This window comes from Cataglyphis hispanica, chromosome 10, assembly GCF_021464435.1.
Source record: "Cataglyphis hispanica isolate Lineage 1 chromosome 10, ULB_Chis1_1.0, whole genome shotgun sequence".
Classification (NCBI taxonomy): domain Eukaryota; kingdom Metazoa; phylum Arthropoda; class Insecta; order Hymenoptera; family Formicidae; genus Cataglyphis; species Cataglyphis hispanica.
In genome coordinates this window covers 6974494-6998293 of record NC_065963.1, presented here as the reverse complement: position 1 = coordinate 6998293, position 23800 = coordinate 6974494, and the positions used below count along the sequence as shown (strand labels likewise).

Genomic DNA, 23800 nt, shown 5'->3' with positions numbered 1-23800 from the left:
GAGTCTACTCATCTTTTCTGCTGTTGTCTATGCTTGGTTCGAGCGTTCTGATTGGCGGAGCGCGCGACGAATTAGTACCATCGACCATCACCGGGCGACGATGCGGCGTCGTTATCGACTCACTGATCTATAAGCGTTTGCCCATTCCCGGCGACGGTTCACATCCAAAATTAGTAAATAAAGACGATGGCAACGTTCGAGCTGCGCGCCGTCGTGTCGTCGTCGTCATCGTCGTCTCGCGGATGGTGCTTGGTAAAATGAAGTGGAAACGTGCCATGCGTTACGCGACTGCTCAGGAAAGCGCGAGGGACATCATCGCCGTGTGACCGGCGGCTGACAAATTGTTGGGCTCGCTTCTCTGGCGTGTGTGACGAAATACGGCTCGCTGGCGGATCGGGATACTTCCTCGAGGATCGCGAAGACGGACGGACGGACGGTCGGATGAAACGGGGGAAGGACCGAGAGAAAGAGAGAGAAAGGATTATCCGCGCTCCAGAGTTCACATCGTAAGGTACGAATTCCCGCTATTTTTAGCCGGCCCGCCTGTCGCGGCCGGCGGCAGCGTGTGCGTGCGTGTGCGTCTTCCTCGATGATTCCCATTCAGAGCTTTACGTCGTCGTCGTGGGCGAGCGACGTCCGCGACGAATCATTATACTGCAATCGCGGAGTAAGAAAGAGAGAGAGAGAGAGAGAGAGACAGAAATGACGTTGCTACAGCCTAAAAAATTATGATAACGCGAAAGTCAAGCAAATTGATAATTAAGAGATTATATACGAGTAGGGGAATTGAAAACGGTCAGAAAATGTAGAAAAGTCTGACATTGAACAATAGTTAAGAAAAGATTAGGTATGAATCAAATATTTAAAGTAATTAAAAAATAAGGAAAGTATAAAATATGTTGATATGAATTGAAACAGAGAGAGAAAGAGAGAGGGAGGAAGGGTGGGAGTTATATGTAAATGCAGTCGATTAAAAAAAATTTAGAAATAATAATATTTCAGAATACATTAGTCTCTCCATCTATTTGCTTACATCATATAATCGATATAATCAAATACATAATATTCAGATAAATTATAATTTTCTAAGAATTTATTAACTTGTTTATAAAAAGTAGAAAAAATATCTCCAGTAATCAACAGTGATTCTATGATGATTTCATGTGAAACAATGATTTTATTCTATGTTATTTTCCAGGTAGAAAAATCTGATGTTTGGTTTTCTAGTTTTGAAATAAATCCAAGGTACACACAGATAATATTTGAGATATTACAAATATTAAAATCATTATTCAAAACAGTCAGAAAATGGAACAGATGGGAAAAATTGGAAATGGATGCGGAGAATATATAGAAGAAAGTTGAAGAAGTTAAATTTGCAGTGAATATCGAGGGAAGAATATATTAATAAAATTCTTCTACATATCTGCGATACAAAACAGTTACAAATCAAGATGCAATTTTCTCTTTTATACATTTTCTCTTTCTTTCTTTCATCTTTCTTGCTCCAGAATACAAACATACCCTGCCATTATCTCGAGTGCAGAGATACACCTAGGAAAGCAACAATTATTGCGCAATATTATATTCATTTTTTAAATGTTTAATATTTGAAGTAAATAACAACGTAATATTTTTAAATGCGACATGAGAGAGCGTTGTGTAAAAATCGGTTTTAATTATAATGTGTGCACGCACTGTTGCGTAAAATTATTAATTAAGAAACGAGATAAGAATTTTATTGCACGCACAATACATATTGTCGATAGACACGCACGTACACCCTCGCAAGAGTTCTCGATCTCTCACCATCGTGGGCGTCGCACGATTACCCAACGATAAAAGAGGAGCATGCTCGTCGTGAGGACGACACGCACACGCGCTCACACATACTCGTACACATGTAGATAGTCGCAAGTTGAAGAGCGCCTGAACTTTCCCGTAAATGGTTTATCGGAAGGATATTTCTTCGGGGACGCTATTTTCGTCCGACAGGAACCTACATACTCGTGCAACAATGCATGCTTTGTGTACGTGTATGTTTCTGTATGTGTGCACGGACGCACGTTTCATTTGACCCGATTGACAGTCGGATTCTTCAAGTTAAATCATTCCTCTCGAGCATGAGGCGACGAAAGTTTGATACATCTTTCGTAGTCGGTACACGTACAGTACATTTCCGCGATACTACCGGAATGTGCACGATTGTTCTATCACATAACGGCTTTTGGATCTTGTCATTCCGAGATCTCTCGAATGTACGCACATTTCGTTTTCAATTGCGATAAAGTACAGTACATCGGAATAGATCCTTCAATCCGCATCTCAGAATTCGAACGAGTTCGCGACGATGCGTTGCGAGCATCGCAGCATCCGAAAGCTCATCCCGGTATCTCGCGAAACCGCCCGCCGATTCCCGCGATGACCGTCCAGACCGTTTTTGAACGCGCGTCGTCACCGAGAATAACGACGCTTAATAATACCGATGTGAATCACGATGGCATCGATCTAAGCGCGTACCGTGACGTCACGGTTTTCTATGTACATCCTTAAACACGTCACGCTTCAGTGGATTGACCTTCACCGGAAAGACGAAGACAGAGAGAGATAAAAAGATAGAGGGAGTGGGAGCATTGTACGATTGACCGTGTTAATCGAACGGTAAATCCGTAGCGTTAGTCATCCCTAACGAAACCGATGGCGATCTTATTGCAAGGAATAACGTGAATCAGAATTTCACAATAATTGCAGTATAACTTGCTTTCATAAAAAAATAAACCAACTTTAATATTTCATAATTTTTTTTTTTTTCAATTATCATTAACGATATCAATAAGAAGAGATTTGATATTGATGTCATTAAATGTCATTAATGAATAGTAGATAACGCAAGTATGTTTCTCTATAAAAGTACATATTTTATTGTGATTATCATTCAAATCGCAATAAAATCGAACAATGAGAAAAAAAAAATCCGACATAAAATTATGCAAGAGAGAGAGAGAGAGAGAGAGAGAGAGAGAGAGATTTGCAAGTGCATGAGAAAATGGATCGAAGAGAGTGCGTAAGATCGAGAAAGAGACGGGAAAATCATTAGAGGGACATCAGTCCCTTCTTTGAGGTTGCTGCTATCTACACGCGGATATACGCGTCCCGCTAAAAATACCGTAAACGCGAGCAGGCGACCGATCGGGATTGTATCGGGAGCGGAGCGAGGCTGCCAATCTCGGCGGAGAGACGCAAATAATTGCTTTCACTTCTTCAGTACCACCGTCCCTCGCCTCCCCCGTCTTCTTGGTCGTGACGCATTTATATTTGTTGCCTAGTTTATTAAGAATATTACCGATTCTGATTCCGTTAATCAACCGAACGATTGTCGTCAGTCTCTAAGAATATATTATCTGGTGTCGGATGAGCATCAATCTTTATGTATAATGAATCTTCATAGAGGAATCTTTGAAAGATAAAAAAGGTAAAAAAAATTTGTGTCTTATATTATATATATATATATATATATATATATATATATATATATATATATATATATTAAAATAAGTAAAGTGGCTCTCATTTTGAAAATCTTTCTGTGCAGAATTTTCGCCGAATTATTGCAATCTCGCGCTCTTGGATGAGGTATCATCTCTTAAGTCATATCTTACTCCGATTAAAAGACCTCTTCGCTTTATCGGTGCACGATAACCTTTTTTTCCGCACGATTTAGGACGAAGAAGTGCAAAAAGCAACGCTTATTACAATCTTTTCTGTGATTATCTGGAAACAAAAGTAATCGACTTGTAAGATAGTGTTTATTTATGCATGAAAAAGACAATCGACAACCGCGTTTCCTTGAAGAACGCGGTTTTCTACGACATTTTTCCGAGGACGCATAATGGAAATAAAATCGTCCATTGGTTGCTCGCATCAACGACGTATACGAGATTCCGGAAGATCCACCTTAAGGAGCGACTCTCTCGTTACCTTTGACAAGCGAAACGCGAGAGAGGAAATTATACTTGGGAACGACTTGAATGCGACAAGTTCTGAAATATGTAGGCAGAGATAGCGCCGGAATACGTTCCATTTTCTCAATGCATAAAGGGATGGTCTTTGAATCCTTTGAAACCGCGATATTCATATTGATATTAATCTCGTCCCAGAAAAGTTGTACGTATATACATTTATCGGCGGCAGTCGAGATAATCATTTCGAGACGATCGCAAGAATTTACAACGATTTTTTTTAAATATATGAATCTCAAGCAGGAATCTCTTTCTTTTTCTCGCAGACAAAATCTTTGTCAAATAACAATAGCAATGATGTAAGCGATGATATAAATTATTTAACATAAAAATTTTATGTATCCACGTATATCTTTGAACTGATATAGAATTAAAACGAAAAAAAAGTATTTTTATTCTCTAGAAAAACTTAGGAAATCTAAAATTTTCATTTTTTAGAATCTCCTAATATGCTTATTTTTTTTACAAAAAAATAATTTTTTTTTTTTTTTAACAATGCCTTTGTATTATTCTATTTTACATATTGCTAGCTCTATTTTATATACTTGAACTGTGCTAGTAAACTTAGTTACCCGAAAAAAAGTGCTTCGATCTTATATGGCTTTAAGTCTTTCATTGGATTTGTGAAGACTCTATGTAAAACTGTTGCGATACCATGATATGTATATAAAAACAAGAAATAGCAGGGATGGGAAATCGTTACGCGCGAAATGAATATTTATTCTATCTAAATGACAGAAAATATATATTGCATTTTTTTCATTGTCAATTATCCCAAACAAAATATGGGATCTCAATATCCGTGATATTTTGATTATGAGTAAAGGTCTCGGTATCTTAATCGTAGCCGGCAAGATTTTCTGAATCGCGGAAGGAAGAGGCAGGGCCGTGTCACGTCGCGTCGCGACATCGCCTTTTCGGTTTCATTCACCCGAGGGGAGCAGGCGCTGTCACTCTCGCACACGTGGACAGGGCGGGGAAAAGGGATATAATCGACGTACATCGTTCAGGCGCCTGAACTTAAGCACGGGCGCCGTGTTTAAGTCAGCCGTTATCCATATTGCGATGCATTAATAGCCAGGCGACGAGCTATCGTCGTCTCGCAGGGACGTCCCAGGGAAAGAGAGAGAAAGAACAGAGAGTTCGGATAGTTTGCTCAAGTGGAGAATTATTTTCTTTCGCACGCGGATCTTGTCTGGTCCGCACAACGACGTCGCCATCCAGACGCGGCTCGTCGCCGCCTCTCGGTGCACAAAATGCATCGTCCGTCAATACCGCGAAAATTGCAGTGTGTGTGTAATTTACTTCGATAAAAACTTTTTCTCAAAGTCAAGATAAGGAAAGGAATCGAATGTCACATCATTTCGAAGAATGAAAAATATCTTATTATCGCGCTAAGTCTGCGAATTCATTATTCACTTTTGTAATTTAACTTGTGTAATAATAATAATAACAATCACGTTAATAAAACTCGGAAACTATATCGACACTTTGATATTTTTGCGGAGAAGATTATACGAATTGGTCAATGGATACGTCTCTGGCAAGGTTTGTTCAAGAGCTTCGGAAACGTATATTCGCGCTCGTGATTTATTTCGTTGGCGAACGAACTGTCGCGCATTGACGAAATCGTGGCGTAATTTATAGCGCCACGAGGGCGCTTAGCTATTTTGGCGATGAAAAATTCCCGTAGGAGACAACGGAGAGAGAGAGAGGGAGAGAGAAAGATCGTTGGCGATCGTTCGTACTGACGTCGGGTAACAATTACGTTCCATTAATCGTCCCGGAATGAGATTAACGACAGTTTCGTAGCATGATAGTCACGTGCGGTAGGAGCTGAGTTATTTAGAGTCACTTGAGTTTATTAACGTGTATATCGAACAAACTGGCATCATACATCGCGAAACTGTCTCACATTTTAATAAATTGCAACAGCGAAATAGCGAAACGGAGCACGAGCGATCCCAGATCGCTCTCTCTTTTTTACGGAAAATTTTACTTTTAATATTTTCTATTTTTTCCCCCTAAATTAAATATTATATATATATATATATATATATATATATATATATATATATATATATATATATAATAGTATCTCGCTGATTTTTTTGATAATTTTTTCTATACTTCATTATTTTCTATTGAATTCATAACATGAGATATAATTCCTATCATTATTTTCTACATAAAATTGATTGAAAATTCAAACGGTTATTACAATTAATTGCAATATATTATATTTAATTGGAGTGTCTTTTGTGAACAGAGAGTTGAAAGTGCGTGGAGATTTCTTGAAGGATTTCCCCGAGGAATTTAGGAAATTAGCGATGAGGAGTCTCCGGTACGTGTAGAGAGGACCAGAAGACAGTGCAGAGAGAAGAAACCTACCGACGACGGGTCGGCATACACTGGTGTTTCGACGCCCGAAATAAACTCACCGCATTCTCTCTTCCTTCTCGCACTCTCGCCTTCTTCATTTTCTAATGTAAGACTCTGACGGCTATAGCTAGTCTCTATATCGTTGTCATCCTCGTTTACGAGAGCGTCCGCGCCGGCGGTTCCGCCTGGGAGACAGGAAGCGACTAAAAAAAAAAAAGGAGAATGAAGAAAGGGAGAGAGATAGAGTCATGTCGCAATAAAAAAGCGATAGCGACTCGAAATTCGTCGCTCGGGATGGAATCAAAATGCCGCTGGTCGTTCGCCGAAAAATTCATACGGATTTTACTCCGAAGTCGTTTCTAAGTTTCAACAGCGAGACGTCAAATGCAGAACTAATATGTCACTGTATAATTTGAAACGTTCGCGCTTCTCAGTGCCTTACATAATAGTTTATTATTATTATTGTTATATATATATAATAGAGAATGTACGATCCGCACAAAAGTTTGGCTGAGAAAAATATCCAGGTTTATTTCGATTTTAACAATTATAAGATAAGGATAAAATTTTTTTCTTTTTACAATATATTAGAATTTGTCATTTGCTTTTCTTTTCGCAGATAAACGCAGACAAGATGGTTGTCGGAGAAGCAAGTATACATAATATAATGGGAGGGATGGAGACCACGGGTAGCGTGCGGCTTCACAATCACAAGCGGAAGTTGAAACAAAGGTAGATATAAATGCTAGTCCGATTTAAGATTTAATCTGATTTAAGAGACGAAGAATCGCGTAATCTACTTTTTTTTACATACGAAGATGTTTTTGCACAGTTTAAAAAAAGTTATATTAAGAAGGATAGATTTTGATAAAAACTATTATAAATAAATTACTATAGAATAATTTTCAAATTCACATAGTAGCTTAAATTTGATTAATTGAACAACGATTAATTGAACAATGTAATTCAATGAAACAATGTGATTAGATTACAAATTAATAGCCAGATTATTTACATCGTTAAATTTATTATCAAAATGTCTCTTGCAGATTTGATATCATAAAGAAATTAGGACAAGGCACTTACGGCAAGGTGCAATTAGGAATAAACAAAGAAACTGGTCAAGAGGTGGCAATAAAAACGATTAAGAAATGCAAAATAGAAACGGAAGCTGATTTGATCAGAATACGAAGGGAGATACAGATCATGTCGAGCGTTCAACATCCGAACATCATTCACATTTACGAGGGTAAAGGTTTGGCATACGATAACATCAAATAGTTGATCATAATTAAATCCTCCTTGTTGGCTATATGACAGCTGACGAATTGAGCTAATAGAAAAGAAAATCAATTAAATTACAGCTAGAATTACTGATTTTGATGGAAATTAGCATTTATGCTTTTCAATTCTTTGTACAATTTTATATTTAATCATATTCTTTTAATTAATGTTATATTTTGTTATATATTCTTACAGTATTCGAAAACAGAGAAAAGATGGTGTTAGTGATGGAATACGCAGCCGGTGGTGAATTGTATGATTATTTGAGCGAACGTAAGGTCCTAAGCGAACTCGAAGCTCGGAGAATATTTCGGCAGATCGCCACTGCCGTCTTTTATTGCCACAAACACAAAATCTGCCACAGAGATCTGAAGCTCGAGAACATCTTGTTGGATCAAGTCGGGAATGCCAAGATAGCCGATTTCGGTCTCTCGAATGTGTTTGACGAACAACGATTGTTGAGTACATTCTGCGGTAGTCCGTTATATGCGAGTCCAGAAATTGTGAAGGGAACGCCTTATCACGGGCCGGAAGTGGATTGCTGGAGTCTAGGTGTTTTGCTATATACGTTGGTCTACGGTGCTATGCCCTTCGACGGGTCTAATTTCAAGCGACTAGTCAAACAGATCTCTCAATCCGATTACTTTGAACCCAAGAGGCCATCTCGTAAGTACAACGCTTATATAGAACGCGTGTTGAGACACTGTAAATAAGAACATAATAAAATAACTATCATCATACATCGAGAAATTCATTAATTTCTAGAATTCGAAAATTAAAAAAGGACAGTATGTTTTGTAAAATAAGTTTCTATTAATTATTTTTAATTTAATTTTTAATTTTTATAACATATGTTGTAATGTTTGGATTGTTTTATTCATTTTTATTTTCTTCTTTCTGCTTTAGCTGCCTCACCACTTATAAAAGAGATGCTCACAGTATGTCCCGGTAGACGCGCCGATATCGAGAAAATCTGCACTCATTGGTGGGTGAACGAAGGCTACGAACAAAATTGTCTCGATATCGCCGAGGATCTAGCGGCTCAAACTCCTGTACGTTTGGATCTGTTGCTCTCATTGGTGCCACAATCCGCTAGCGCCGAGAAACTGCTGGTGGGCGATCAGCAGGCTGGCGGAGATGTCGCGAATAATATGTCTTCCGAAACGCTAGTACCTACCAGATGCCATTCGGTCGGTAGCCTAATGGAACTTGATCAAAATAATTCCGATAGAAGAATAAGGGAATTGTTCGAGGAGGAGCCAAGGTCTTCCGCGGCCGGGGATGCTAAGAGAAAGCTGGAGACAACACCGTCGATGGACGAGACGAGCGCGGCGGGGGTGAAGAGAAAAGAAAGGTCCAGAAGAAAAGAGAAGCCAGATGAGAGAGAATCCAGAGTGTATAGATCTGTGTCGAGGTGAATATTTGGAATTACTTTATGATTAAGATTTAATTGAAAGAATATAACGTCGATAAATATGGTTTTTTAGGCATCATTCAGCTCCAATTCCAAATTCTATATCAGAGGAAGCGATGGAGATGGAGCCTGCAGCTATTATAACTGTTCCTACAAGTAAGACTGTTGATTTTGATAGAGCGGAAGGTGCAGCGGCTTGTTTAGAGTTGATCGAAGAATCAAAAGAGAGATCGCCAAGTAAGGAAAGGAGTAAGACACCATTGATGAGTGAATGCGAACAGTCACGCGAACTAATGTCCGCTGAGAACATTCAGCAAATATATGAGATTAATCAAAAGGCAAATGAGGAAGATAAGACTCCACAAAAGCATACTAAGTCTCCTAGCAAAAGTTTATACGAAGATGTAGATATTGCTTCGGAAAGTGAGAATAAAACGAATGAGATGCCGCTTGACAAGAAATCAAGTGCCCTGGAATCAAAAGTGCCAAACGAAAATGATACAAATATAAAAAATGAAGCGTATTTGTCGCAAGATATGCTGCAATTCGAACCAACGGAGAACGATTTCAAGAAACTCAAAGAGAAGGCACTCTCTTTGGACTCCGAATTATCGAATGAAGTGATAAGTGCACCTATTAAACCCGTCGAGAGACGGCGCTCAAAAATATTCGAGACCGCCGAGAAATTTAATCAGCTAGCCTCTACTGCAGAAAACGAGAAACCTAAGAAGATATTTATTCCTGGTGTTAACGTAGGAGGCGCAAAGCGAGCCTTTGAACGGAAGGCTAGCCTCTCTTCCATAACCACGCCATCTCCCACAAAGGTCACCGCGTCTAAAGTTATTATTGATGTGCCAACCGACAAGAAGAGCGAGAAGGAGATGGAACAAAAACAGACGATAGGAAGTCAGGAGACCGCGATCACCGATGATAGATTGAATAAGCAAGATGAAGCAAAGAAACGCGCCATCGATATCATTAGCGGAGCGATCGGTAAACCTCCGATGCAAAGAAAGTTGAACGGCTCGCCGCCAATATCACCTCAAAGCTCTGACTCTAAGAAACTGCTCGGATTGAAGACACAAGTAGCACCGAATGACATGCGATCGGCCACTGTCTCCGTCTCCACTCCAATTGAGACAAAATTCGATGGCAAATCGGCGACACCGGAATCAACCGTAAGTGCAATATTAACACTATCGTTAGCGCATTCTATATTCGATTTTCTATTATGCATCGGTCCGCATTTAATTTTTTGTTTATTTTTATTTTTACTTTTTTTTTTTGATAGATAACTAGCACGTCAACTGCTAAAAATTCGCAATTGGAGGAACCTAAGATGTCGAGTAAAATGGAGATAACATTAAAGAGCGCAACATTGCCTAGGCGAAAAACTAGCAAAGCCGAAATTACATTATCCGGGGTTAAGCCGCCGGAAACTGTAGCGTTTAAATCCGAGATAGAAGCTAAGATTGATGCTTTTCAGCCACAGAAACTGCGAACGCAAAGATCGGAGGTGGCATTTCCGGTCGCTGCGGTGGGGTTGCCTCGGGCAAATAGAAGCGCAAGCTTAGAACCGGAAGGTGAACATCAAGCTGCACCGCCAAGAGAAAGAATTATACCAATTCAGGTTTGATTCTTGAAGCATATATATATATATATATATATATATATATATATTTTAGTTTATATACTGGAATTAACTTTTGCTTTTTCAAAACATATAGGTGGAGATGGGATCTGAGCAGCACTCGACTACACCGCCGCCTAAACCACCACCGATATCCCAAAAATCTATGTCTCAGCGATCAGGCTCTCTGTCGCGCCAATCGACCGCCGATTCGGACACGGATAGCGCTCTTGGTTCAACAGTGGGTCCGGAACCCATCAGGAAGAGCCCTAGGGAGTATATAATTCCTATTGCAGTGGAGGGTGGCGGTTATGTCACTCCTAGATCGGGTAGTTTGGAACCGGAGAGCAAGACCGGTACACCGACGAGCACTAATCCGCCGAGATCCCGATTTGGTAGACCGAGAAGAATGAGTTCTCTCTTGTCGGATGCTAGCGAGGACGAGTCTCCATTTTCTTCATTGCACGGGTAACGGATAGTTTATCAAATAATCTGATAAACAGTCTATTAAATTTATGTATGTATAAACGTGTAATTATATACTCATCAGTATTAACTCGAAGTTGCTCTATAAATTTGAATTCGAGTGCATTTTAATCTTGTCTTTTTGACAGCGAGGATCTGTTGCAAAGACACATGCATCGATTGAGGAGTTCACGACCGTCTAGGCAGTCGACCGAGCACGCCGACAGCTTGTCATCCGGCGAGGACGACGACGATGATGGTTTCGAGTTATTGACGGCTGAAAATCTATTTTCGACTTTATTGTCTAGAGTGCGAAGTCTGACGCAACGACTCAATGTTGACGACAATCGATCTGGTGGTTTCCCGAGTAGCAGACTGTTCAGCCGACTCGGCTCTCAACCAACGTCGCAAGCGTTTTGGGGTCTTAACAAGCCGTTATCTAGGTAAATATATGCGATCTCGCTGTTCTTATAATTACATTGCGCGTGCGAATATTCTGATCATTTTCAGCTTAATCCTACGTATCTTAACATTGAGCTCTCGATAAGATTTTTATTAACGATTGATCAATTATTTAAGAATTTTTAACTTTAACGACGATGTTGATGATTTTTATGCTTGTCTGTGCAAGCTACGAGAGCTATGTCGAAACACGGACTATGACTACGTGAGTCCAATTGTTCAGAAAGAGATTTGTAATAAAACGTAGTGTAACACGCGCCCGTTAGCCGAGATACAAGTAGTAGGGATCGCAAAAAAAAGAAACACAGAGATCGCAATTGGACACAGAGAGCAGGTTAAATAAACTAGATCGCATATTTATACGTGTACATGTTTGTGCCAGTCAACCTAATTTTGCCCATCACGGCTTAACACCATGCGCCACGGAGACACCTGAGAATAGTATACACGTTGCAAAAAATAAACAAGCCCGAAATACTTGCGATCAAACTGCATACGGCTGACACCCCTTGCTTCTTGCCAACATCTGCATTTTACTGCCAGTACTGATTTCGCCTTCATAGACTCCGAATTTATTTTGCACACTCTTATATCGTAAATGTCTTGGATGTGAATATTTTTTACTTTTTTGTTTTTATTTTTCAAACACTCGCGTTTTGATCGGCATAAAAAATTAATTTATTTTTATATTTATATTTATATGCTTACATAGAAGTGATATTATGTCGTTTTGTTTTTCTTTCATGCGAATAGGCGACTTTCGGAATCGCAGTTTAAACATTCTCTGAGTCGCGACGCAGATGTCTTCGCGAGGAGAGATTCCGCCAGCACTTCCAATCCCGGAACTCCGAACAGCCCCGGGCCGCGCAGTACACCTTCTAGGGATAGCGTCTTCGAAATCGGAAGCAATACATTGCCAAGAGGTAAGAGAGTGTAGTACAATCATTTTACAATTTTACGTGGCACCTTGATACGCGCGAAAGCAAATCATAGTAAAGTCACTTTAATAATTTGAAATTTTTTCCCAAATGATTTAAATGCTGTCGTTGTCAATCAAGGTTCACTACGAATTGTACATACAAATATTCAATGTTGTAGAATGTTGATTCGTGCGTTTCGCAGAAGCTGAATTTTTTCACAATCTTTTTTTTTATTTCTAATCTTTTATTTTCCAATATATCTAATTAGATCTGATCCGAATACACACGTACGATGAGAAAGCTTCTGTCGAATCGTTGCAGTCATCAATGCTACTTTGTCACTAGTTAAATTTATTAGCCTTGTGAAAAAATGCTGGATGGTATTCAGTATGCATCTCCTAGTACCTAGCTGTTGTCGAGTCGTTGATAGACAGAGCACATCTTTCTGTTTACTTTTATCTATTGTTTCTCTCTTTTTTTCTTTTTTTGATTACTTTCCTTTCGATAAGTTAATTTTTTGATTTCTTGCCTGACGATGTTTTGCAATTTTTGGTACTAACACACGGTAGATTAATTACGGTTTATGTTTGGCAGAGATGGGTATATATGCGTGATGTATCTTTTTTTATTAATGATTTTATAAATTCGAATATTTAATTTGTATTATATATATAAGTAAGCGAAATAATATATAAAAGATAATATCGATTTTTAAAAATAATATTTAATTATTGCCATTTATATTCTCTTTCAACACACGCGCAAAAAGATGGATAAAGAAAAATTATTTAATAATTTGTATATATTTTTAAAAATTACTGAGGAATAAAAAAAAATTTTTTACGATTATTTTTAGATTTCATGCATTCTCGAAAGATTGTATATGTCATATATTCATTCAGGATAGCCATCTCTCTAATTACATTTATTTATAAATAAACTTTCTTGTTTTTTATAACTTTTTTTTATTTTTTCAAGTATAAAAGCTACAAGGTTTGTCTAATGCGCGCTATTTTGCAAAATTAATACATATTATTATGTTTAATTTAAATCACATATATATATTTGTTTGAAAAATAAAAATAAATTAATAAAAAAAGATTAAAAGGTAGAAACACTTTGTCCCCTAGTAAATTAAAGAGACATAGCAAATAAAAGCAAGCTCACTTTGCCTGACATAGAACCTCGTAATACGCCATAGTTGTTGCGATGCACTGCTGCTGTTGATTTCCATTATCTCATAACAATGTAGTAGCAGTTCCTTTTTTTATTTACCTAGTGTATGCACTAAATATTTTTGGAGCATGTTCTGCATACATATCCATATACAATATACAAACAAGAATCTCAATTTCACTATCCAAAGACTGAAATCCATATTTAATTCAAGTTTATGCATTAATTTACGTCTATCGTCGACTCTTCAATCAGTAATTAAATAAAATAATTGTTTGTTAGCGTTTCCGAAAAAAAATTATAATATAACAATAATTGAATTTTACGATTGTTTGGCTTGATCAATTTAATTAATTTAAACGACAGGGACTTCGAAATATCGATTCTTCTTATTTAACATTACAAATATTCTCTATTTATTTTTGATATAACATGTACAATTTATACAAAAGATATATAATTTTAAAAAAATGATCACATCCTCTATTTTAAAGAGAGTATAATTTTTTTTTGTAAATTATATGTAGAGATTAGATTAATAGAAAAAAAGATATAAGAAAGAAGGCCCTGTTTATACGCGGATATATGTTAATCAAAAGATCGTCGCATTCGGTCAACAAGTTAGCAAACAATTATTATCGGAGATATAATCTAGAAAAAAATTTATATAGTGGCGTCGTTTTGTCATACGTTGATTGACGGTTTTATTGACGGTTGTTGCAGCGACCGTGCGAGTGACTCTACGTAGGCGGGCAGACGGTAATCCCCAGTAGATACAAACCAAGTTAGGTACTAATGTCTATATTTCCCTAATTCTCTCAAAGTGTTTTATGTGACGCTGATAAAGTCACAGGCAATTTCATGATATCGAGAAAGAAAAAAAAAAAAAAGAACTGTTCGGTAAACGCACATCCTTGTCGAGGTCTTTCTCGAACATCGTCAATCTGTCTGATGTTACCGCAATAGAATGATCGCAGCGATTTGTGGCCGACAAAATACGGTACAATTTCTCCGTCACGATGAGAAGACAAATTGTGTGGACATTCTTGCATTATACGACGATTACGATATACACATTTAACACTCTTCACGCGTGCGTCTTGGACGAGACCAGACATCCTGTTCGCGAGAGATCCTGTGGATCTTCCGGGTTATCTTTGGTATGATTTATTCCGAATACATGTATATGTGTTTATTTGCGTAAAGCGATGTATAAAAATAAATAGGAAAGCATACATGCATGACGATGCGTATTGAATCGATGAAATGTGTCAATAGTTTTTAAGCAATGACACGATTGCGTAACTCGCGAAAGTTCTGATGTTTTAGCGAATGATGACAAATGTGTAGATGTGATACGATTATTTTGCGCAACACATTGTGGAATAAATCATATCGAAACCTGGCTCGCGAAAATCGTTGATAAATAAGTTACTTGTTGCCATGTTTTAAGAATTTGAGAATACTTTGTTATACGAGAGAGATAGAATTTTCTATGTGTTACATTGTTAGCGAAAGATATTTGATGAAGAAGAAAGAGAAAAAAAATCAAAGTGATTGTATACTTTTTTTTTTGTGCAAGCGGAAGCTAACCTTCTTGTCTGAAATGGCTGATATTTGTTGTGTTTTTAAGAGTTTAAATAACAGCGTTTTTATTACTTCACATTGTCTCCGCATGCTTTGATATAATGCATATATATATATACGTACATATATATATTTATATATATTGTATTTAATATTATGTATCCCCCTATCCCCTTCTTTGTGGTACTACTTCTTGTTCTAAGTCTACTCATTTAACATATTGTGATTTAGGAGTATATTTTATTTATATGTGTGTATATGCATATAATATATATAATGCATATTATAGTATATGTTATATATATACTATAATATACATTATATATATTATATATTGTTTTATTTTACATATCGTTATTATGTTACTTGACATCTATGAAAGCGTCTTATTTGCATGATCACTGTTAAATGAGTATACACTTTATAATTTTCTGTATTAATATCTACATGTAAGAAAAGGCAGTGTATGTGTATATGCTACTGTTATAGTATCGTTGATGCATATTTTCAAAAAGCCATTATTTATATGTGATTTCCTTGTATAAGATTAGTTCGAAATCTTCCACTATTCTAAGTCATCAATCACACTGAGAGCGTTATAGAATCACGTTTTAGAGAGCTTCCATGACTTGAAAATATTCATCGACGAAGGCGAGTGCAGTTGTTCTACATATAAGCGATATGTAGAACCGTTTTTGAGAAGATGCTTGATAAAATTTGAACGAAAGAAGGAAAGAAATATTATGTTTCATTTTATTTATTACATTTTTCGACAGAGAGAGATTTTATAAAAAAGATTTATGTATGTAGAGAGAAATAAAGGAATGTAAATATATTGACATTGTAAGAGTATTCTTACGCAACTATCCTACACCACATAACAATATCTAATTGCTACACAATACAGACACGCATACATACACACACACATACACATACATGCATGCGGAATGTGCATAGACCCTCTGTTCCGATTGCTTTCAGATAGAGTAGAGGAAGTTCGTGAGCGAGACGTAGAAGTGGAGACGACGGCTCAAGTCAGGAAAGACTCACGAGAGTCGCTGGAGCACAATTTCACTCCCAGCTTGGCGCGCAGATTGAGCAGGCAATTTATCGAGCAGACTCGGCTCTCGATACCGCGCTCGCCGTCCGTACCGCGCGACGGCAGCAGATATTGTCGATCACCGACGAGAGAGACGCCAACGAGGAATCTGATTGGCGAGATTGCGAGATTACGGCACTCGGCGACGTCCGATCAGACCGAATACAGATGCAGATCGCTCGATAGGAGCGCTATCAGGAGAAGTAACAGTTTATTGGAGCCATCCAGATCCACAGAACGACATTCACCGCGGAGAAGTATCAGTTTGTTCGACGACGACGACGACGATGATGATGGCAGACTGTTGACGCCGCTACCGAAACATGTGATGACGCTTGGACGGAAGTACAAAGAGTCGGCTAGATCGAGCGTCGTTGGTAACGTGAGACGAGATAATTTTTACAATTACAGGACAACGGAAAAGATCCAGGAGGAACCCGGCGACGATCTTGCGTCTGGCTGCAAAGAGGACACTGATAACGCCATGGAGAACGGCTCTATATCGGAAGGTACATCGATATCCGTATGCAACTCAAATGCCAATCTGATCGACACTACCACTACTTCAAGCGGCGTGTCAGCCAGATCCTGCGAGACCTCACCCACAGAGTCGTCATCGAATCTAGGTGATTACACGAACAAGTCGATCGGTAAATCCGATCACTCGTTCATGAGCTTTGAGAGTCGTTTGCTGGCGGCGGAGAATCTGATTAAGGAGTCGAAATTGAAGAACCTAACACCGCAGCGATTCAATCCGAATCTTAGCTGTAATTACAAGGACACGGACAAGTGCGACAAGGAGGCATTGATCACCGCCTCGTCTCCGGACTCTTCGTCGACTAACTCCATCATATCCAAGAGACGTAGCTGCATCCCGAGTCTCAGATTACGTTCGGGCTCATTGACTAGAGAGCCTAGCATGAACGCGGACTGCAGGAAGTCATTCACCGGCTCGCAGGACGCGCTGGCCGGAAATGTAAATCAAGAAAGATCAATATTAAGCAAATTCTTCAGAAGTAGCAGCAAGGAGATTGAGCCGAAGAACAACAACAAACAAGATCAGAAGCCTAAACAGCATCGGATCTCGCGCTTTCTGCGACCGGATTTTTTCGACACGCCGCGAGAGGAAAGTCAATATGTGAAGGAGAAGGAGGCGCAAAAAGCGGCAGAAAACGAGCGCCGAAAATCACGATTCATGAGACGAAAAAGCGAGAATAAGGAGATCGAGAGTCCGAAGAGCGAGAGCGCGAAGGATGAGAGAATTTGCAAGGAGCAGAAAAACGAGATGAACACGTTACAAAGAGATAAACTGGACAGCGTTGTCGCCTCTTCCGCTTCTTTCTCTTCTTTGGAGGTCAAATCCAAGAACGAGGACAAGGAGAAAGCGAAGGTGGAACGCGCTTCCGGCGCGAAGAGCGGCTTCCTGCATTCATTGGAGAAAAAATTGGAGAGATTGCGCGTGAGTGACGAGACAATGGCGAGCGCGAAGCCGATGTTGAACAGCAATGATCGAAAGGAACGCGAAGGCTCGGCGCCGCCTGTTACGTGTCCCTCTGCTGAATTGACAGGCGCGAAGAGAACGCTGAGTGTGGAGAATCTATCGTTAGACAAAAATGCCGAAGTGAAAAGCGTGCCATCGGCCAAGGGACGGATGACGTCAATGTTGGGGCTGTTCAAGACGAACGCGGATACGAAGCAGAATGGCAGCGGCCGATCACAGAACGCGATCATGAGCAGATTGAAGAGAAGCCCGCCCAAGTGCGCCAAGTCGACCGAGTCGGAAGAAGATAGCGCGATGAGCAGAATACCGACCAAGTTCGTCAAGGCCGACAACAAATCGGGGAAGAAGATGCCGGAGAATAAGAAATCGCCAGAGAAAGTGACGAGTGAGTTCAAGAGATCGCCGCCCAAGGAGAAGCCGAGAGAAAAAGAGATGATCGTTAAAGAGAAGAGACCTCTAATGGAAAAGCAGTCGAGGGAGCTTAAAAGAGGATCAGAAAAAATCGTACAATTGGACTCCTCCGCGGATAAAACAAAATTACAGAAAGCGGAGTCGCCGAAAAAATTATTGGACGAATCAGACTCTCAGAGAATAATAGATAATAAACACACAGAGTCCATTATTAGTGGCGAAGACAAGAAACTGATGAAAACCAAAAAGAATATTAGTTCTCTGAGCAAGAACGGATCTATCGCAAAAATCGACAAAGGCGAGGACATCGAAAAGAAGACCAAGAAGCTGGTGAAATCAAAGGACAGCGTGGAAAAAGATGAGATCAACGGCACTAAGAAGAAGAGAATAGTGCGTGTCGTGAAGAAAGTCGTGAAGAAATCATCCGATAGTTCGGAGAGCAAGTCTGATGAGAAAGGGAAATCGTCAAAGCCATTGGCGAAAAAGAAACTCGTAATGAAGAAGGAGAGCAGTCCTGAAGCGCCGAATGTTATGACACAAGATTTGATTAAGAGGAATAATCTCGATGATCAAACCATCGCGAAATCATCCTGTTTGAAACAGACGGAATCGGACATTCAGAAAATGTCATTTACGAAGTCTGACAATGCTAGCGAACATCTTACGCAAAGTACAGATATGCCGTCTAAAGTCGATATTTCGGAAAATCAAACTAGATCGAACAAGTGTGACTTGTCATCCACCAATCCGACAAGTCCCGTGCTTCAGAATGCTTCGAATTCTAATATCAATCAGATTAAACAATTGCCGGAACAACATCGACCGAGCAGAGCAGGTCTGAAACTTGATTTATCCAAGATACCGCAGCACACATTCAGACACGCGACTCCAAAGAGGGACTCGCCTAAGTCCGGATCGCCTAAAGCGAATCCTGTTGTTGGATCACCCAAGTCGGATGTTTCTGTGGCGGAGAGTGACGATAAACTGATAGAGTGTCTGTCGAAGATGACGCATCATGCCAATATCACAGGTAACAAAATCATTATCGATAAGCCCCTGCGTGCTAAGGATGTCGCTGAACTGAAGCGAGAAGTCACCGAGTGCGTCAGGATTATGGAGAATCACGTGGAGTCGCGAAACGATTGTTCACAAATTGTCGATGATTGTTTGGCGTTTGACTCGGTGAGCGAGAAGCCGAATGAAAGTGCGATAGATCTGCCTAAAAAAATCGACGACGCGGACCACGCGAAGATGGCTAAAGAGTCGCCATTAGAAGAATGTCTGACCAGCGAAATGTTCTCGCCCGAAGAACCGGAGAGCTTCGATTCCTGGTCAATCTGCTCGGCTGACTTGAATCACAATCGCGGCGATTTGCATTCGCCGCTGCTGTACTCACCGACGTCGCCGACGTCATATTCCTTATTTATGCGCGGCGATAGTTCAGAGTCAGTGATAGACCGAATACGAAGGCGCAGTTTCTACTCGAGGTTTAATGATCGGAAGAGGCCGTCTCTGACGGCGCCGCCGCCGGGAGTAACCAGCGCGACTCTGCCTAGGAGATTCAGCCTCAATAGCTCTAGGGAAAGGGAGCGCAGTAGATTATACAACTATGGCATTTCCAGGACGAAGTAAATATGCTGCAAAAATTTGGCTCTATATAATAATTTATTTATTAATAGCTCTTTACATAAAAAAATTGATATTTAACATTTATATTTCATAGGTCGGACAATAGATACGGTTTGTATAGTGATGAGATATCCTGCAGAAAATCGCCGATCGATCGAGAAAGATATAGCGACGCGTCGTCGCATGGCCATCAAAGTCCGGAGGCGAAATCGCTCTATGATTATTTGCCGTCTTCCTCTTATGATTCCTCGAAGAGATACGTGAAGTCTCCGACCTTGGATCTGTCCGCGTCACGCGTCAAATATCATAGTACGGATGTCATCGCTGATAATGATCTCGCGGTCTCAGGATACAAGAATACCACCATGTCGAGATCGTCCCTGAACGATGGCGGTACAACGGCGGATTTTTATTGTGGTAAAAGCGCATCGACCACTCTGCCGAGAAAGTACGGCTCCACCGTCGGTGGTCTGAAGCCGAAAAGTGTAGAGTACTACGAGGAGATCTTGTCGCCGAGTAATTCTGACTATCTATCACCGCGCGACACTTGCCGATCGCCGTTGCTGGACGGCTATTTAGGCAGATGCGAGAACGGATATCACAACAATGGCAATATCGCGGATCTATCGCAATTCGGTGCCGATAGGCAAAGGTCTTATACTGATAGAATGGATGTGGAGCTCGCCGAAGGGAACAGCAAACTATTTGGTGAGCAGAAAGTACATTGAACAAATGCGTTAAATTGTTCTTGTTGAAAGGTCAGTAAAGTAAAAAAGATACATAAAAATCAATTTTTCAAATATCATTGAATTACATGTTGAAGAAATTTTATTTTATTCTAAATGTTCATCAACTTTAACGGCCACCTCTAATCTCGAAGATTATAAATTTATAATTTTTAATACATAATCTGTTTTCAATTCTCTCTTAAATTCACACATTTTAATTTATAGGATATAATTGCGACTGCATAAAAAATTTGCCTTTTTCAGAAACATAATGCAACACTTCAGCGAAACGAGAGATCCTCGATAGCTGCAGATACATCTGTTATGGAACAGAACTGATTTTTATTTCAGATAGAGAAAATAATTTTATAAGAATAATATACCAAACAGGAGAAAATGCGGCGTCTTACTATTATACAACGATTTTATATAATATAGATTTATAATATATCAGAGAGTGAATCTCATTGCGCGTCAAAGTGTCTCGCGCTTCTTTGTCACGATGATGAAATAGTCGCGACGACAAGTAAAGATGGAACCAAGAAATATTAAATGAATACATCATAAGTATAATTGATGTTTGGTTATAAGCAAGATTTTCGACTGAGTTAGCGAGTCATTTCTCTAGCAAGCTCGGAAATTTTGAGCTGCAAAAAATTGATAATTTTCAGAAACTATTTTATATATTATATTGTGAAGGGAGAAACTTAATCAAACTTTATTAAATAATAAATGATATATATTTTCAAGTTTTGAGAAACTTATATTTTTCACGTTATAAAGTTTCGAATTTGATTGATTCGATTTGTCGAAATGTCCGAATAAAAATTTTTACATAGATAATTACATAGTTATAATAGAGAGTACACTCATAAAACATAAAAGCTTTAGATTTTCTGTTTTTTTTTTTTATTGTAAGAAGATATGTATAAGCAATTGTTAAATCATGTCGTCAAAGGATTATCAAAATAGTACCTCGCATGATTAGCTTTCTTATAACCGGAGAAAAATCAGTGTGTACGTTTGAAATTTTAAAACTTTTTTTTTTAGATATACATCGCGTACTCCTTTCTGACTCAAAGATTGCGATCCAAATATGACGTAAATTTCTTTTAACATATAAATATTCAGAAATTTGAATTCATTTTTCTTCAGTCGTTCTTTGGATCAGAAAGGAAGAAATGTAAAACAAAATATTTTGGCTATTTTTTATCAAATTTACTTTAGAATATATTCAAATTTCTTCCATAGCGGAAAATAATTGCATTATTTTTGTAATTTTAATGCGGATTTTACAAGAGTATACTTTGGCTCCAATATTTATAGAAATATAAATATAAAGATCGGCAGCTATATATTATAATTATCGCGGACAGTAGAGATACAACGAAGAAATCTGGCGATTGTCATCATTCATTTCAGAACTCGTGTTCCAAAGTGTCCACTGCTTTACGAATTTAAATTGTGTGCATATAGCCATTTTCTTTTTTTTTAAATATACTTGACATTCATATTTTTTTACCATAATTATGTGCATAGTGCTACATGAAGAATAGATTTTCAATTAAATCGAATACAGTAAAGAAATGTATTCACAGCGTCATCAATTAATAACTGATTAAACAATACAACTGATTAACGTATGCGTAACGATTTATTCGAAGCAGCGTGACGCTTTAGGGCGCAATGTTTGAGACTAGTAGAAAGAAACGGCGCTTTAGTTCCTCTTATATCTTATACAGTCAAAAACTTCCAAATTCTTTTTTCCATATTTCTCCATTCTTTCTTCCCTCCCTTTCTCTTGCCATGCTCTCTCATTATTCTTCATGTTTGACATTCGCATATGTAAAGAGCGAAGCAGGAGAGAAAAATCGGAGAAAGAATAAGAATTATATACGGAAGGAAAGAATAAGAAAGGCATGACTGTACATCTTTGTGAAAAATTTCTGTTTAATTACACAAGAAAAAGTAGACAACGATGTATAGGCCTAGAAATCTTTTTGCCTGATCGACCACGGTCTTCCGCTTGTTATGTATGTGTTTTCTATCGATATACATATTTTAAAATAAATATATATATCAATATTCTCTTTTTAATATCTCTTCTATTTATCGTTGCTTTTGTCATCTCGCGAATGCGTTATTTGACAACAAATAAAAGATCTTGAAATTAGTTAACTAGAAATTAGATGTTCTATTTTTTTTTCTTTTTTCCTTTGCGATGTAAAACCGAATCTGATTCGAGCGTTATCTGCAATAAAAAATATTAAAGTTTCGTCATTCGGGAACCAAAGAAATTATGGCAACTAATTTGATAATGAATCCTGTCAAACTGCGCTTTTACAAGGAGAGATACGAGAAGGAAAACAAATTGACAAGTGTGCGGGAAACATTTATGCCTACTATTCGTACGAAATCGTTAACCGGCAAATTTTATGCGAAACATGATGTTATCCCATCGTGGGACATCCGAAAGGACGATTTCGATTTGATCAAACGACAGGAAATGACGCCCAAGGATATTTATTCGTTTAGGCCACCGACGATTAACATGGAGTAAGTTGACAAAAGGCAAGTACGTAAGTAGACAGAAGAAACTTTTCAATTTCAACGATCCATCATTTGTATTTAGGTATGGTTGGTTCTCCGCACCGCTGATACCTTTCACGAAAGATCCGAGATTGCGTTTCACCAAGAAACAATCGGATTTTATAACGCACGAACTCGCACGCCGGAAACTGCAGAGGATTCCGGAGAAGAAATTTGTCGGTGTACCGTTCAAAACATGAATATTTAAGATACTTTGTACGATCTAAAATAAAGATAAAGTTTGAATATGTTCGGCGATTTTTTTCCAAATTTCAGAAAAGGGCGATCTCTCGACAATAATATGATGATCGTCGTGTTGGCTGAACTTTGGAAGAAAGTTCGATATATTGATTCGAGTTTATGTTGTGTACCACCATTCCATGGCAACAGATACTCTTTCGCAAGATGGCATAGATTTCTAAAGTGTATGCGTTTTTAAATCGAGACGTTTGGTCCGGGAAGCAAAATCTGACTGCACGAATACACGATACGGAAAATTCG

At 38.7% G+C, this 23800-nt stretch overlaps 2 protein-coding genes across 4 annotated transcripts; both read left to right on the top strand.

Annotated features, from left to right (window-relative positions):
• The first annotated feature begins 182 nt into the window (after window positions 1-182).
• On the top strand, window positions 183-22790 carry LOC126852310 (uncharacterized). Of its 3 annotated transcripts, XM_050596970.1 has the most exons (14): window positions 183-511; window positions 6289-6507; window positions 7021-7133; window positions 7451-7650; window positions 7881-8351; window positions 8592-9099; window positions 9173-10277; window positions 10391-10729; window positions 10827-11197; window positions 11344-11637; window positions 12410-12579; window positions 16324-19981; window positions 20077-20690; window positions 20975-22790. In XM_050596970.1, exons 3-14 carry the CDS (start codon window positions 7036-7038, stop codon window positions 20980-20982), a joined length of 7836 nt encoding a protein of 2611 aa, XP_050452927.1. In that variant the 5' UTR covers window positions 183-511; window positions 6289-6507; window positions 7021-7035; the 3' UTR covers window positions 20983-22790. The 3 variants fall into 3 exon arrangements, with proteins under 3 accessions (XP_050452927.1, XP_050452928.1, XP_050452926.1); XM_050596971.1 differs by lacking the exon at window positions 6289-6507 and having other exon boundaries at window positions 10586-10729; XM_050596969.1 differs by lacking the exon at window positions 6289-6507.
• Window positions 22791-22916: 126 nt separating this feature from the next.
• LOC126852383 (uncharacterized) lies at window positions 22917-23501 on the top strand. The gene is made up of 2 exons (XM_050597154.1): window positions 22917-23266; window positions 23343-23501. The coding sequence occupies exons 1-2, from the start codon at window positions 23010-23012 to the stop codon at window positions 23497-23499; spliced, it is 414 nt and encodes a 137-aa protein (XP_050453111.1). The 5' UTR covers window positions 22917-23009; the 3' UTR covers window positions 23500-23501.
• The last annotated feature ends 299 nt before the right edge of the window (window positions 23502-23800 follow it).